The sequence below is a fragment of the Hyperolius riggenbachi genome, chromosome 6 (genome assembly GCF_040937935.1).
Source record: "Hyperolius riggenbachi isolate aHypRig1 chromosome 6, aHypRig1.pri, whole genome shotgun sequence".
NCBI lineage: Eukaryota > Metazoa > Chordata > Amphibia > Anura > Hyperoliidae > Hyperolius > Hyperolius riggenbachi.
The window spans coordinates 251,940,635-251,958,360 of record NC_090651.1 but is presented as its reverse complement, the minus strand read 5'-3'; the positions used below and the strand labels follow the sequence as shown (position 1 = coordinate 251,958,360).

At 42.8% G+C, this 17,726-nt stretch overlaps 1 protein-coding gene across 1 annotated transcript in view; it reads left to right on the top strand.

Moving 5' to 3' along the window:
- Positions 1 to 17,726, top strand: part of PANK4 (pantothenate kinase 4 (inactive)) — a 107,158-nt gene that overhangs the window by 54,787 nt on the left and 34,645 nt on the right. Inside the window, exons 10-11 of the mRNA XM_068242777.1 lie at positions 9,463 to 9,618; positions 14,413 to 14,525. Of these exons, the coding sequence (XP_068098878.1) occupies positions 9,463 to 9,618; positions 14,413 to 14,525 (269 nt within the window). The remainder of the gene's footprint in view (positions 1 to 9,462; positions 9,619 to 14,412; positions 14,526 to 17,726) is intronic.

Below are 17,726 nucleotides of genomic sequence, written 5' to 3'. Positions count from 1 at the left end.
CATGTGTGTATGTGTATATTATATATATATATATATATATATATATATATTATGATTTATTTATGTAAACTTTTGTCTTTCGATTTAGATCTGTGTTTAATTCTGTTTTGTAGTTTATTTTTTTCTGTTTATTCATTTCATAGCTTTACTTTGTGTCCATTCTGAAAATGTTTTTGTGTTTTCACTCTTCCCTTTTACCTTTCTTATCATCAGTTTTCAGTAAGTAACTTTACATGTCAGTCCTTGTAGAGCTGTAATTGTCCCTATTATCTATGTGATTTAACAGTAAGTGTAAAATGGAAAATGTAACAACCAAGTGGCCAATGTATAAGTACCACAAATACACTCATTCAGTACTCAGTCTTATCCATTACGCTCTCACATTGAGCTTCCTATTACACTTGTACACTTGTTTTGCGTTGGGTTACCCGTTCTGCTCGCACAGTAACGCAGCAGCAATGAAAGTGTATGGGACCTAGCACACTTACCCCATTGCATTGAGTCAGAAGCTTCCAATTCGCCACCCACCCACCGCAAAGTCAACAGCACGTTACTGTGCAACTTTCACAATTACGCAGAGGCGGCAGAATGCATTGAAGTCAATGGGAGGTGCAGAAATGTTCAATTTGTTGGTGGTGTGGAACAATGCAAATACGATGGAGAAGCAGGGAATACATCACTGGGGGAGAGGGGGTGGCACTATGCATATGACCCTGTCAGCGCACTCTGCCGCAGGATCATATGTATCCACTTTTTGGCTTTGTGATGTGACAGAGGCTGAGCATGGCAATGCTCCATTCAAATGTAAAACCGGCCTCAATGTTTGCATGACATTTAGTCTAGCTACACAAGTCCTGCACATCGTATAGATGCTAATGCTCACCAGTATTCTACAGAACCCGGTCACCTCACTACTCCCTCCCCTCAATCTTTCCTTTCCAGATGCTGGCCACAACTGTCCCAGCAGCTCCACACACAACGTACCCATGCAGCTTCCTCACAGCCCAGCAAGGAGCACTCTTGCCAGATAATAGGTGACTCTGCCTCCATCCAGCCCCACAAGTGCTTCCCTGCTCTGATGTCCTGGTGGACTGGCTCCCATCATAACAGCGTCATGGACTTCACCAGGAGCAGAATCACTTCCAGCAATTGTTCTTTCTTACAAACAGTTGAGCCTGATACACATCTTCAATTTTGATTAACCTATAACTGACCATATACCTTTTCATATCATTCAAAATCTGTTTGACCCTCATACTACATTGAGGTGGTACAATTGGCAAATCATTGGCCAATTAAAGGTGTGCACTGTACAATCTAATAATTTCATTTCCTCCTTACTGCCTAAGTTCCCCCCCATTAATCCTTTATTTTTCTCATTCATACGGAGATTCATATTACACATACGGTACTCTATCTAAACCACATATTGCACATACTTTGTCTGAACCACAACAATAGATCCTATTACTAAGCGCAGTAGTATGGAGCTGCTCATGTATGAGTGGCTTCAGTATACCGTATAGGTGCAGCTGTACTTGTGCAGGTGCAGTACAGCTGTGCTCATGCACAGCAGGGAGAATAGCTTGGAGAACATGTCCAACAAGCTATTGTCGGAAATATACAGTGAGGTCAAGGAAACGGGAAGCCTCTGGACTATTCAGCCATAAAACTCTTTCCTAGCTGAGAGAGGTTTCTGAGAGCAGGGAAGAGATAGAAAGGGTCTATAGTTCATAGATTGTAACTCTTGCATACCGTACTTTGAAGACTGTCATTGAGCAGAGACAATTAAACCTTAAAGAAGAGCTGTTAGGTATAGGGTCTCAGAGAAAAAAAAACACATATATCAGTAGCTAAATATTGGCTGTACTTACATTACATATGCATTTCACTGTCCACGTTTGAATTTCACAGAATTTTTATAAAGTATTTGCAGAGATAGATGCTCCTGACAGCTCATGGCAGGTTCCATGTTTGTCTGGCTTGTATGAAGCCAATTGTGATGTAATATCCTCCCTTACCCTGCTTCCTGATGATTCCACTCACAAAAAAGATCCAGATCAAAGATCCTAATGGTTCATGATCCGGACAACACTACTGTGCAGTGAATATTAATTAGCCATGTGGCTAGGAACAGTACCGGACTCGTGCAGTATACTCTAACGGAATGTGCCCTGTGAACAGCACATTGATTTTTCAGTACTGTGAGCTGGGCTGCAAGATACAAGCTGCTGTAACATGAGCCTGTAACTTCTCACTGTGAAAGCAGCCTTAGGGTGGGATAGGGAAATGAAGGGGAGGACCAAGGGAGTGCAGTAGGGAGAAGAAGCAGCCCCAGCATGCTCTGCAGTATCTGTTATGCAGCCTGTCGGCCTCCTTAGGAGCTTGGGAATATAGAGGCTTGCTATTCAGCAAAAATCAAAGTAAGAGAGATTTTTAACTTCAGTATTGCCTTTTTGGCTTCCTTCTAAACTGTTTAACACAGGATAATAGAGGTTTAACCTCCCTGGCGGTGCATTTCTGTCAGGAATTAGGAGTCAAAAGCGGTACATTTTTTTTTCATTAATTTTAGGCCTCCGATTTTTAAGTCTTAACTCACCAAAATACATCAGAATAAAAGTGTGGTAGACATTCTGCATATAAATAAAAGTCAGGAACACAAAATTGTTGAAGTAAATAAATTTATCAATTATCTGAAATAAAACTGTACAAATAAGGCAGCAGATTATGCAGTATGTACATATATACTCCTAATACACCTCCCGTGTGTGGTATATTTTAAAGCAAGGAATTGCACACAGGGCAACATCACAGTCTGGACAGTAGAATCGTGATTCTTTCCTGATTCTTTTCCCCTTCTTGTCGCTTTTGCTGCAGCACACATGACATGTCCTAGTTGGGGCATTTTTTTGGGGAGTTGGTGGAATGTATTCCATAAAATGGCGGCCAGTGAGGCGCTCCGGATTTACCACATAAGAGGCACGGCGTCCAACTCTGGCATCCGATGCAGTCTGGTACCTTAGACAGATACATTCGCACAGTTTCCAGATGAAATCAGTGTGCGTCACTGGCCTGTCACTTCCCTGCTTGTGCAGAATGTATGCATTCCAAATGCTTTGTTCCAGTAGGTGCCGGAAAATCTTCTTGTAATACTTTTTCTGCTGTTTCCTGACAGCAGGATAAAAGGTCACCGCCTGGTCAGCTTTGTCCACACCACCCATGGTGTGGTTTTAGTCCACCACGACCTGCGGTTTTACAATATCTTTTCCTCCTCTCGTTCTGGTGGGGACAGTGGAGGTGTCGTGAACAGTAGAGAGGAGACAGACGTCTTTTTTGTCCCGCCACCGGAGGGCTAACATCTTCCCTTTCTGCCAAGCAGCTATGTCCCCAGTCTTCAGCTTCTGCTTGGCAAAGGCCGACGGCATCTCCCTCCTGTTAGCCCTAACAGTGCCATAGGTGTCAGTCTTATGCTTTATAAGAATCTCAGACAGTTCAGGGGAGGTATAGAAATTATCTGTGGTGAGACAGTAGCCTTTGTCCAACAAAGGCTCCAGAAGGGACAATACAGACGATGTCGCCACTCCAAACTCGTGCCTTTTCCCGTATACAAAATAGTATTCCAGATGTATCCGGTACTTGACTCGCATAGCGTGTATGACTTGATCCCAAAGCGGGCCCGCTTGAAAACAATATATTGGAGCCAGCTCAGCCTCCCCTTATAGGCCATCAGGTTCTCGTCCACGCTGATGTCCCTCTGTGGCACATACGTGGTCCTGAAATTTTCCACCACCATCTGCTAGACCTCCCAAATTTTTTTTAGTTTTGGAGCAGGGTGGGTCGACTCCTCAAAAGTTTCATTGTTAGAAAAGTGGAGAAATTTCATTATAAGGGAAAAACGGTACTCGGACATAACTGTACCGAAGAAGGGGGTTGCAATGATCTTATTCGTGCTCCAGTACCATTTCTGCAGGGGCTTCCCCACCACTCCCTGCAGAATGATCAGGCCCAAAAACAGCCAAATATCCGCTGCTGTTACCGGCTCCCAGGTCCTGCTTCTGGAAAAGGGTCCTTGAGGAGTAGCCAATTGTTGGGTCGCATAGCGATTGGTCTCCTCCACTATCCTCTCAATAACCGCCTCCGAGAAGAAAAGCTGCAGGTATGCCATGGGGTTGCACTCGCACTCCTTCTTCAGGCCAGGCTCCCCAGTAAAAGGGAAACGTGGGGGCGGTGGCGGAGACTGAGAAAGGTCGATGGGGCACCAAACCCGGACATCACTAACGTCGCTGGTGATGGCGTCGCTATCACTGGAGTCCGCCAGTGACTGCAGATCGCTGTCCTCCAACTCCGCCAGCGCTTCCACGGTGAGACGTCTTCTGGAGGATGATGCCATAGTAAATCCAGGCAGAGGTCGGTGCAGGCAGCAGGCAAAGAGTAGTCCAAGTCCAGGCAAAAATCGTCAACGGGTAATCAATCAAATCCAGGCAGAAGGCAGAAAGAGTAGTCAAAGTCCAGGCAAAATCAGCAACGGGTAATCAATCAAATCCAATCAGAAGGCAGAAAGAGTAGTCAAAGTCCAGGCAAAATCAGCAACGGGTAATCAATCAAATCCAGGCAGAAGGCAGAAAGAGTAGTCAAAGTCCAGGCAAAAATCGGTAACAGGTAGGCAGAAATCAAGATTAGATAAGCACTCACAGATCACAGAGATCACAGCCAGCTCCTCTCCAGCTCAACAGCCACAACACCTCAGCAATCCAGGAAGCAAAAGGCAACATTGCATTGGATACAAAATCCCATTGTATCCAATACAATGCTGTTTTGGCCCAATCAGAGGAGTTTATTTTAATTTTTTTTTATACTCCCTCCCTCCCCTCCCTCCCTCCCCTGTGACCCTACGCTGCCCCTGTCACTCTGCCGCTGATCGGCTAATTATGGGCTAATTGGCCGCTAGGTCCCCAAAGATCAGAGCGGTAAGGGGGACTCCGGCGGCCGGGTGGAAGAAGCCTGGGTCCCGCTGACAAGCGCTGATCGCGCGCGGGACCCAGGGATTGGCTGCAGGCATTTTTTTTTCAATAGGCTCCCTCCCCGATGATTTCTCGCCGCCCACGACGTCACGACGCACCGCCGATCCTCCCAGCTAATTGGCCGCCGGGTCCCGGAAGATCTGAAGGTAATGCGGACTCCGGCGGCCGGGGGGAAGAAGCCTGGGTCCCGCTGACAAGCGCTGATCGCGCGCGGGACCCAGGAATTCAATGCAGCCATTTATTTTGCTCACACGAGCAGAGCTCGGGCTTACCGCTCCTGACATGTGTCAGCCAGCCCGAGCTCTGCTCGTGAATACCGCCAGGGAGGTTAAATTAGCTTTTGCAGCCTGACAGTTACTTTTTAAAAACGTATAGATTTAATCATGAAATAAACTTGTGGGATATCTCAAAAAGTCATTCTTAGGCGTATAAGCGTAGATGCAATTGTTTGTGGGATATCTCAAAAAGTCATTCTTAGGCGTATAAGCGTAGATGCAATTGTTTGTGCGTATAGATGTACTCCTAAACAGGATTTTCTTGGAATCCCATAGTCTTATTTTGTATTCCAAAGCTAAAAACCTTAGATTTTAACATTTTATTGTTCCAGCTGAATAACCGTTTTAGATGTTTTACAACCTCCATCTTGAACTAATAGCCTTTTTGTCTATTTTCTGAATGTAGGTGTGTTTTTTCTGCCAGGAAACAGGTTTATAAACTTTACTTGCTGACAGTTTTCTTTACCGCCTACTGTAGTTGCACTTTTCAAATACAACAAAAAAGGCAATCTCATCCTTGTTAATGCTAGGTACACACCATACAATTTTCTGTTAGATTCTTCTGTTAGATTTACCTACAACATGGAAAAAAGCTATCTGGCAGGTAAATCCAAGAGAAAATCTAACAGAAAATTGTATGGTTGTTTCCACCTGTGCACTTCTATTCGCTTCTGTCCGCTTTTTATCAGCACATCAATGTTACAGATTGATACATGTTGCTGAAAAGTGGATAGAAGCGCACAGATTGAAACGAGGCCTATCAATCATGTCGCTTATTAATTTCCCTCCATGTTAAGTCATGCCATTTTGTTCCACATCATCACTTGTATGCATGCAAGCAGGGCCATTTCTACCTTGTCCAATGCCCCAATGACAGACAGCACCAATGATGCTATTTCTCCATTCCATATAATCAACATGTCATCCATGTATCTTTTCCAAATGTAGTGTTCTGGATAATACTGGTAGGCATTAAGACATTATCTATACGGTGCATTGGACATCAACTTTTTTTTTTCTTGTAAACTGGAATCTGCTCACTAGATTGATTGTTAAAGTGGACCTGAACTCAGAACTTCCTCTCTGCTCTAAAAGATATGCATGCTCTATTATGCTCTAAAAGAACAGCATAATAACCTTTACAGAAAAACCTTTCTTTGTTACAGCTGATACAACGCCTAAAATAAATCTGCACTGTTTTTACTTCCTGATTCATGGGAGCAGACCTATTGTTAACAGCCTGTGCTTTCAAATGAGCTTCTCTGCGATCTCTGCCATTGGCAGTCATGTGACACAGGAAGAGAAAAAATTACACTTGTGATTAGACACAAATGAGGGGATTAGACAGGCTAAACTCTCTCTAAATGCATACAGGGTGCATTTCTCTCTTTTCCTTCTGTCCTGTGCAAGAGTTCAGGTCCACTTTAAAGTACACTAGACTTCTTATAAAGAGAAAAAAAACCTGTTTTATAAGTGTTAAAAACAAATTTTAGATGATAGAAAAGGACATATGATGATTAGGGATGGTCCATAAGATACAAATAATTCAGAGTTGATTCAGTAATAAACAAATTTTATATGCAAATTTATACCGTTTTGAAAAGGGATCAAATTCTGTCAAGGTAAATTACAATTGGTCAATTTTTAAGGTGCATACATTTACACACACAATTTTTGCATAATCCTGCATCAACTCTGAATTATTTGCTTCTGATTGACCATCTCTAATGATTATGTAGTAAATAAAAATAATACTTTTATGTACATTTTATAATGTTGCTAGTGACAGCTTTGACCCCTCAGTTCAGATCTGTTCATCACATTATTTTTTTTTTTCCGTAAACCATTTAAAATTTGTAACCTGGCGTAATCTGATCTTCATACTTCATAATCTGATATTCATACAGGTTGAGGGGTGGGGATGCAGAGCAGCTTGCCTGTGTAATGATTACAAGCAGAATATGGCTGCTCTCATTGTATCACAGGAAGAAATAATCGTATACTGTTGAAGCTGTTTGCAGCTAGATTTCCTGTCTAAACTTTAGATAAGATATATAGACAAGTTACTTGTTATAGTTAGTTTTTCAACTCGGATCCACTTTAAGAAAAAAAAACTGAACTACTGGGGCCATATTTTGGCCATAATGTAAAGGTACATAAGCCTGGGTTGCAGGCTGTAGGCACACTATTTACCTCCTTAACGGTAACCCTCAGTGAGACTCTGGCTGAAAAACTACAGTTCAGAGTGGTAACCCCGAGCCTGACTCGTGGTAGCTGCCAGGAGGTTAATGCAGAGCATAGCACACAGTGGGCTTTGTAACTTGCCTCCTCCAGGATCCAGAGGGTCCTCTGAGGCTCCGGATTCCTCTGGTGAGACCACCTTCATGACAACAGCCGGAAATCTCGCTATAGGGTTACAGTGCCACCTGGAGGACGGAGGGAGGATTTCAGCGCTGCATTCCAGGGATGTGAGCAGGTGCAGGGTCTGCTGTAGGCTCTATGGGGGTATGATTTTTTTTTCTTTCTTTAACATCTAAAAGCTAATGAAAAAAGATTGTATTGCTTTTAGACCCTAAAATCATATCGCCGGGGAGGTTAATGTACCACACTATGGGCTTGATTCACTAACCAGCGCTAAGCCGGTTAGTGTACCTTCTCACTTAGTGGGCACAAACTACGGAACTAAGTTGGGCTCGCTACATGATTTTAAAAAACAAAAAAAAACTGCTGCGCTGCCTCCTGGCGGAAATCATTAGACCGCCAGGAGGGTTAAAAAGAAACTCCAACCAAGAATTGAACTTATCCCAATCAGTAGCTGATACCCCCTTTTACATGAGAAATAAATTGCTTTTCACAAACAGACCATCAGGGGTCGCTGTATGACTGATTTTGTGCTGAAACCCCTCCCACAAGAAGCTCTGGGACCGCGGCACTTTTGGCAGTTTGTTACAATGTAACAAGGTTCACACACAGGAAATAGCTGTTTACAGCTGTCTCTAACAGCCAAAACAGCTAGCAGCAGCTACATAACCTGCCCACAGTAAAAATGTCACCATGTAATAAATGTCAGAATGTAAATCGGGGAGAGGAAAGTTTTTTTACAATGAGCAAACACTGACTAAATCATTTATACATAATTATTGTAAAAATGAAGCACTTTTTTATTACATTATTTTCACTGGACTTCTTCTTTAAGGTCTGTGGTTTATACCTACAAATGGACTTGGTTGCATGCTATATATTTAAAGGGGCACTATGGCGAAAAATTTTAAGATTTTTAAAATTATATGCAAACATAGACAAATAAGAAGTACGTTTTTCCCAGAGTAAAATGAGCCATAAATCACTTTTCTCCGATGTTACAGTAGGTAGTAGAAATCTGACAGAAGCGACAGGTTTTGGACTAGTCCATCTCTTCATAGGGTGTTCTCAGCAAGACTTTTATTCCTTATAAAGATATTCCCTAAAAAGAATTTAAATGATGCTGGCCAGCATCCCTGCTCACTACAGTTTTTTGGCAGTTGGACTGAGCAACTGCCATTCACTAAGTGCTTTTGAAAATAAATAAATCCCTGAGAATCCCCCATGAAGAGATAGACTAGTCCAAAACCTTTTGCTTCTGTCAGATTTCTACTACCTACTGTAAGTGACAACAACATAGGAGAAAAGTAATTTATGGCTCATTTTACTCTGTAAAAAAATGCAGTTCTGATTTGCTTATGTTTGCACGTACTTTAAAGGGGCACTATGGCAAAAAATTGGAAATTTAAAGGACAACTGTAGTGAGAGGTATGTTGAGGCTGCCATATGTTTTTACTTCTAAGCCATACCAGTTGCCTGACAATCCTTCTGATCCTCTGCCTCTAATACTTTTTAGCCATAGACCATGAACAAGCATGCAGAATATTGGATGTTTCTGACATTATCAGATCTGACAAGATTAGCTGCATGTTTGTTTCTGGTGTTATTTTGACACTTATGCAGCCAAAAAGATCATCAGGGCTGCCAGGCAACTAGATTTGTTTAAAGGAAGTAAATATGGCAGCCTCCATATCCCTCTCACTTCAGTCGTCCTTTAATTTTCAAGCAGAAAAGCCCATTGTGTGATGTGTGCTTGGTGTTAGACATGGCTTATAGAAGAGTCTTTTGGTTTTTGTGCTCTGCAGTTTGATATGTTAGAGATGGACCGATTAGAGCGGCAACTGGTAAACCTCCCACTGCTTTTTGACCCATCATCCTATGTCCCAGACACCGTGGATCTTACAGAAGATGCAATGGCTCGGGAGTACTGGCTCACCTGCTTTGAAGATGCTTTGGAAGGAGTAAGTAAAACGACTGTTGCTTAAAGTCTTTGAAACACAAAGTTGAAACCCAAAATGGGAATGCATATTATTATTTTTATTATTTATTGTATTTATAAAGCGCCAACATATTACGCAGCGCTGGACATTTAATTTAGGTTACAGACAATATTTAGGGGTGACGAACTGCAATATGACAATACAGGAATGCAAGAAAACCAGATCACACAGCACAGTATGAGTACCAGGTAATGCTTAGTCAGTCACTGGAGGGGAGCATGGAGATTAGGCAAGTTAGGTTCACTCAAATGCATAGCATGGTTGCACAGTAATGGAGGCGCATGATCAGGTAGGACACAAAAGGAGGAGGACCCTGCCCAAAAGGCTTACAATCTAGAGGGATACACATACACAGTAGACTTGTACAAACAAACCACCATCCAATTCTTGGACAAGTTTCACAGGTCATCTGCCATAGTGAGTATACGTGGGCATTAAACAAAATGCCTAAGATGCAAGCTAGGCAGTGTATAAATTATTACTTACGTCTAAGATGGAACCTATGTAATAGATAGACAGACAGATAGATTCACATGATCAAGAAGAGTCCTATATGCCAAACTGGCACCAATACATGCGTAGTATGTAGATTTGTGTAGTTAGTTGCCTTGAGCAAATGTCACCTTGGTAAAAGGACCCTACGAGGTTCCGAAAACATTGGCAAAAGATTTTTTAAGAAACATTAAAGAAATTGCAGCCATCTCCGTGTAAAACCATAGTTAGTATATAAATTGCAATGTGATGTTGAAATAACAAACACACCAAAACTGCAGATCTCCAGGAGATATGAGGCCTCCAGCATTTGGGAAATGGGTAATACAGTACCAAGATTGATTTTCACAAGAATGATAAGCGAGTATACCAGGTTTCAAGTACCTGTCAGTTCTAAGCTGCAGGCGATAAATCCCGAAAGGTGAAGAGAACGGGGGAAGCCGCATTAGGAACCAGAGGCTTCCCCCTCCCGAGGATAGTACTAGGGGCTGATTAATTTTTTTTTATTATTATTATTATTTTTTACAGATTCTCTTTAAATTAAAATAGCGGAAGGCTCCCAACAGCAATCAGAAAAGAGTACCACACTGATATTCTTGGGTCAAGACCATGACATGTTTCTGTTTAAAGTAAACCTGAGACAAATTGTTTTATACTTGCCTAGGGCTTTCTCCTGGCCCCATGAGGCCGCTCGGTCCCTCACCATCTCCCTGGGCCTCGCCTTTCACCCACTGGACAGGCTGGTATTGTGGCCTGGTCACGCTGGAGGAAGCCCCAGGTAAGTATAAAACCTGAGACTTCATTCATCTCGGGTACACTATGGTTCTGCAGAGTTCTGTGGAAATGCTGATTGTAGCTGCTTCCTCCACCAGACATTGCAGATTTGTTTTGAAACTCTAGAGTGGTGCCACCATGTGGCAGTTTTGTGTATGAGACATAACATTTGTAGAAAGCTTTACAAGGGAAAGGAGAAGAGACACACAACACAGATGGTGTGTGTGATAGTGGGGATGCACAGAGACAGTTGGCATGAAAGAGGAGGCAGAGTGAAAGACAGATCACAGAGGCATAGCTCTGTGCACCACAGTGGACATAACGCTGTAACCAGGGCCGGATTTGTACTCTTTACCGCCCTAGGCCCACTGCCACCAGCCGCCCCTGAGCAACAGCATCTTAACCAAAACTCCTGCCACTCCACCCCCCCTATTGGTCTCCACATCCTATACCTTTAGTATAGGTAGCCAGGTGCCATTCTCCTTCCTCCCCTTCCAGCATATGCTCAATATTAGAAACACAGCGCAGCAGAAGCAGCCAGGAGACTATGGGCTGGCCCCCAAGCTTGAAATGGGAACAGGGTCACTGTCACTTAAACAGGTCCTAAACAATCTGAAAGGTATTCAAACTTGCAGTCTGCAAAATTGTTGTCCCCTAGGTGGAAATCTGACTATTTGAATGTGAATAAAGGCCCATACACACGTCGGATTTCCGCGAACGCCCCGTCGTTCGCCCGCTAAATCGGGCGTGTGTACAGACTGTCGTTCGCTTGATAAGGGTGAGTTTGAGCGATCCCCGTTCGCGGAAATCCGATGTGTGTATGGGCCTTTACAATCACTCTGTGTGTTAAAAGACAATTGTCCTAACGACTATGTGATAGCTGTCACTCTGTGATGAAAGAAATCTGCTGCTGAGGCTGCAGTCTTCACAGTTCTTTTGTTTACTCAAGCTCACTTAGCAAACAACAACTCTAATCCCAAAGATAAATGCAGAGTTCAAAAAAGCTTTCAAGTATATGACTGGCAATAGCCTGGAAGAATTAAATACAATCCCCTTCAGTACCTCCATAGCAGGATTACCTGATTTGCACAGAAGCTGTTGCAGGAAGTTCATCTTGACTCCATGTTGCAGAAAGCCCATGCTTGACATGTGCCTCCCTAACTGACTGTATTTAGTTCCAGGGCTTTCTCCTCTGTGTCCCTGTGCTGTCTGCTTGTTGTCTTAGCAGCAGAAGCACTCTCCTCACCTCTTTGCCAGGCTGAGGCTCCTGCACTGATACTTCATCCTCCCCGCTCTTTTAGCTCAGCAAAGTTGCGCCTCTCTCTCCAGCCGGCGTCTCTCACATGTGACTCACCGGCACGTTACCAGCGAGTCACATGACAGCAATCGCTGGAGAGAAAGGCGCAACATAGCTGAGCTAACAGAGCGGGGAGAATTAAGTATCGGCCCGGGGGCCTGGCAAATGGGTTAGTGCCTCTTCTTCTGCTGCTGCTGCTGCTCATGAACTCCACTCCTGCCCGTGCTGAGTTCGTAGCTGCCTGCAATGTGTTCAAAAAAAGCAGGGCAGTTGCGGACCAGCGGGATTTGTGTACTGCGGCTGACACCTATTAATTCTGTAACTGCCTGTCGCCCTTTCTCAGACTCCCTAGGCAGTGGCCTTTGAGGCCTTGCCACAAATCCGGCCCTGGCTGTAACAACAGAGACCATGCACAAGATATTTGCTAATATGAAGAACAAATTTATCTTACAAGTCTAAAAGTGTCCTTTTGTATTATATTTTTTTTGCGAACCGTCAGCTAATGGCTAGTTTTAAAATACACCTGAGAAATTTCTTCCACCCTTTCTCATGCTAAGAAGAGGAGACTGGTCTACTTTCACAGACCGATCTGGATGCTTATTGCATGCAGGAAACTGAATTATAATGGCAACCAGAAAAGTTTTTCATTTACGTGAAACTGTACAAAAAAAGTACAGTATGATAGTTATACTTGTCTGACCTCACAGGTTCTTCCAGACACTGCTGAAGTCTAAAAGATCATCATGGCAGCCAGGGAAATGCCATCTTCACCCCTTTTCAAAAAATGGCAACTTTCCTAACGAGAGGATAGTCCACAGTGGAGTCGGCACCATCAAGTCGTATTAAAGCAGCATGATGAGCAATCTGTAACAGCGACAGCCCTGCTGTTTTGGTCTATCCGACCTTTCTTAAGCCGTTCAGCATCACATCTACTGACCTATAAAATACTGGAGAAATAACGAGAGGATAGAAATGTTTGCAGTTATGAGAGTATCTTCACACCACATGAGGTGCTGTACAGTGGGAACGCACTGCTGCCCAGACTTCCCCTTCTTTATAGTGGTGGTGCTGCACATGCCGCCTGTGATGTGGTGTGCTGCTCTGCACAAAATGCTCCAGGTGCATTTTAAAGTGGTGGAGATGTATTGAATGGCTGTGCTGTTCTATACTTCACTGCATCCAGCAGCTGAGCTGAGCAGTGCTCTGCACCGCTGCCTGTGTGAATGGGCTTCAAATACTCTATGGCTGTAAATAAACCTTTAGGCTGATAGCATATCGTAATTGTGCACATTTTTCTGTATCCGGCAAACCACACGCCGCTGCATTGCCATTAAATTGAATAGCCCAGTTGGGAATCGCACATTGTTTGCGCTCATTCACATTTTTACATTCAGATTTTTTTTTTTTTTTGCCGTGTTTTAAAATCAGACAGCTCCCTACTTCTTTTTTCTCCATGACGCACATATTTCCAATTATAATTTTAATTTGACACAATCCAAAAAGTCATGAATGATCGTGGATAATTGTATGCAGAAAATGCAGCGCCGCAAGCCCTTAAAGGTCAACCGAGGTGACCTGATGAGATAGACATGTGTATGTACAGTGCCTAGCACACAAATGACTACTAATTAGGTAAAAGAGGCTCCCTGGTGCATGATAAAAAACGTTTTAAAAACCGTTTAAAATCGATAAAGAAATGAGGTAGCTTACCTCAATGATGAAAAATCTTTGTGGTACAAAAGATTTTATTAGTGATAGCACAGGCAACGCTTTTGTGCCTTTTCCTAGAGGGTGTTCTCACACCCACAGCCCACTACACAAATAACTAGGCTGTCTTCCTTTTTTCTTTCTCTGCCTCAGAGAGATAAACATCAGGTATGAAAGTGACAGTAATTTAGAAGTAGGAAAGATGCAATTGTTTTTCTCATCAGTTTATTTTCATCACAGCCGCAATTGTGCTCATGGCCTTAATAAGAGCAATACGGATGCTGTCACCTTTATTACTTGCTCAAAAGTGCCAGTTACCTGGCTATCCTCCTAAATATAATAATAATAATGTATTCTTTGCTGTAAATCCTAATATTTCCTGAGGCAGTATGGCAAATTTATTGAATTGCAGCACCCCAGGGGATACAGGATTGCTTTAAAGTAACTGTATGACACTAATTAATAGTTATTCCTTTATTCCTAAGGTAGCCAAACGTGCAGTTGCCAGTCAGCCAGATGCCAGCGATGCAGCAGAGCGAGCAGAAAAGTTCAAGCAGAAGTATCTGAACAAATTACAAACCCTCAGGCTACAGCCCTTGTGAGTAGTTGCAAGTTACTCCTTCAATAGCACAAATGAAAAAACGTGATTTGTTTAGAGCTCCACCTGCTGGTTTGGCTGGTGAGCTCTGGAGGTAAACCTGCTCATTGCTGCAGATGGTTCTACAGAAAGCAATTGGTTGGAATCATCAGTCACCAAGGTTGGAGGCTTTGTACTGTAACAGTAAAGTGACACTGTCCTATGCTCACAAAACATTACCAGGTTGACATGCAAGTGGAGTACAAAACAATAACCTATTTGTAATAATGTATTTTCCTACAAAAAAAAGTTGGTTTTAGAGCCAAGTTCAGTAAATTAAAAAAATGAATAAACTTTTACGTTCCCTTTTAATGCAAATCTGAAGTAAATTTAATTGAAAAATAATTAGATACTCGTCTATGGAGAGGAAAGGCTCTGGGTCCTATAGAGCCTTCACGATCCTCTCATGGTTCCAACGGTGTCACCCGTTAGAGGTATTCAACCAATTGGTCAAATACTGCTCTGTGAAGCCTCGGGAGCCAAAATGCTACCAAACACAGGCCGCTCCATACTACACATTTGTAAGCGCTCTCTGTCACGCATGCGCAGTACAGAGCTGCCTGTTTTCAGGAACAGTTGGGCTCCCACTTTAGATTTGCTTTAAGCGGTCATACCACTGTTTTTTTTTTTTTCATTTATATTACATCTTTTGCATGTAAATACAAGATTATAGCACTAATTGCTAAACACTAGCACATTTCTCTATTGGCAATTTTTTATTAAGAAAATGGTTCTCTTTTTAGTAGCAAACCTGTGCCCATTGAAACACGGCGGTAGTCAGGAACTCGCATGTTTAGTAACATAACATATTGAAGCTGGGTTATTGTTTATCCAGAAAGGAGTAAAGCTGACTTTGGGCTGGTGCACACTGCACGCTACAAGAGCTTTTTAAACGCTAGTGATTTGATAAGTTCTTGCTAATGCAATCCTATGGGGGATTTTTACAAAAGCACATTGCTCCAGTGAGAACACACACAAAGGATAACTATAGCAAGAGCTTTTAAAATCACAAAGCGCTTAGAAAAGCTCTTGTGGAGTGCACCAGCCCTTCCACTGACATGTTCATGAACGCTGGGTTGATAAGTTACTTAAAAAACTATCACTGATAAAAATGAGATTTGGCTTCAGAAATTTGATAAATGAAAATTTGGGGTCAGTAGGTGCTAGTGAATAATATTTCTGAATAGGAATTCTGTAATACCCCTTACATCCTAGTATTACTGTATTCAGTGGCAAGGAAAATCTCACTGAGGAACTTTGAGCAGGTAATGAAAAATGTTCCAAAATAATAGATACAATTGAGAACTAATCATATATGTTGTTACCTTTTTAATCCAAACCATAATAAATAACACATTCATAGGCCAACCATTAAAAACACTTGCTGTAGCTTGTGTAGGTCCTCACCTATGTATCAGGCATGGACTCCACAAGACTTCTGAACATGTTTTGTGGTGCCTGGCAACCAGATGTTGGCAATATATTCTTTAAACGGATACTGATGTGTTTGGCATATGGAGGCTGCCATATTTATTTCCTTTTAAGCAATACCAGCCTGCTGATCTATTTGGCTGCAGGAGTGTCTAACTTGACCTGAAATGAGCATGTGGCTAATCTAGCTCAGACTTCAGCCTGAGCACCCGATCTGCATGCTTGTACAGGATCTATGGCTAAAAGTACGAGGCTAGGTTCACAGTGAGGCATTGCGGTGCAGCGTAACTGTTGCTTTGTAGTGCAGTTTTCTGCAATGATATCCTTAAGTGATGTTCTTATTACGGTATAACAGCATGCAGTATCACAACGCAGTGCATTACTGCGACAGTGATACCGCAGTGACATACTGTTCATTGACTGTATGCTTCACTGTACGCAACACAACGGTCGGTTAATATGCAGTACGATTTTTACATTCCATTGCGTTCCTGATTTACAGGGAACACAGCCTCCCACTGTGAACCTAGCTTTAGAGAAAGGGGATCAGCAGGACCGCCACGGAAATTGCATTGCTTAAAATCCCTCTAAGGGCGTGTGCACTCCAAAAACCTCCAGCAGATCCGCAAAACGCTAGGTTTTAGAAGCAGATTTTCAGAGCGCTTCTAGACATGTTTAGAGAAGTGTTCTAAACCTAGCGTTTTTTGAGCGTTTTTCTGTAGCAGATTTCATATATTGTTACAGTAAAGCTGTTACTGAACAGCTTCTGTAACAAAAACGCCTGGAAAACCGCTCTGATCTAGCGTTTTTCTCTTTCCTATACTTTAATATTGAGGCAGAAACGCCTCAGAAATCTAAAAAAAATGCTGCAGCCCCCGAGTTTGCGTTTGTTCAAAAAAAAAACCGCTCTGGTGTGCACCCATTGAAATACATTACCCAAGCAGTTTTCAAACAGCTAGCGTTTTTAAAAACGCTCCAGAACCGCTCTGGTGTGCACCAGCCCTCACTTCAGGTTCCCATTAATTCTTATAGGGTAGCAAGGTGGGACTTTCTCTACATAGGATTTGTTTTGATCCGCACATCCCATAGATGAGTGCCACTACTATCTGGCCATCAACCTATGGTGGAACAAAATGTGATTTGCCAGATCAGGCCACCTTCTGCCATTTGTCCTCAGGCCAGTTGACTGTCGTCAGGAAGTGAAAAAAACGAATCGCTCTTTTTTTAAGTGCAAAACACAGAGTAAAGTGGAGAAAAAAACTCTTAATAAATCACTCAGCACTTGTGATAGCCACTTATAGACCTATAGTTTTTGTTTTTGTCTTATTTGACAATTTTCATAATATCCCCATATTTTCATGTATTAGTAACTTCAGCATACTTCTTGATGTTGCAGAGTAAACCTTTGCATGATAGGCCTGCTTGTAAGTGCTGCAGTTTCCCAGGTAATGCCCGCGCGCATGCGCGATTGTTCCCTGCCACTTCACGGAATTGAGTTCCGTGAATAGCCTGCTAGCCGCCGATTGTGGCTAGCAGGCTGTTTGTAAACGAAAGGGGAAAGAAATCCCCTTTTGTTTACAACTGTACAGCGCTGCGGTCCCCTGCAGTGCTGTATGAGATCGGGGACCCCCGGCCTCTGATTGGCCGGGGAGTGCCGTCCTCTCACAGGCTGATGCCTATGAGAGGCGGAACAGGACTGATCGCTGTTCTGTTTCATAAAGATTACAGAGG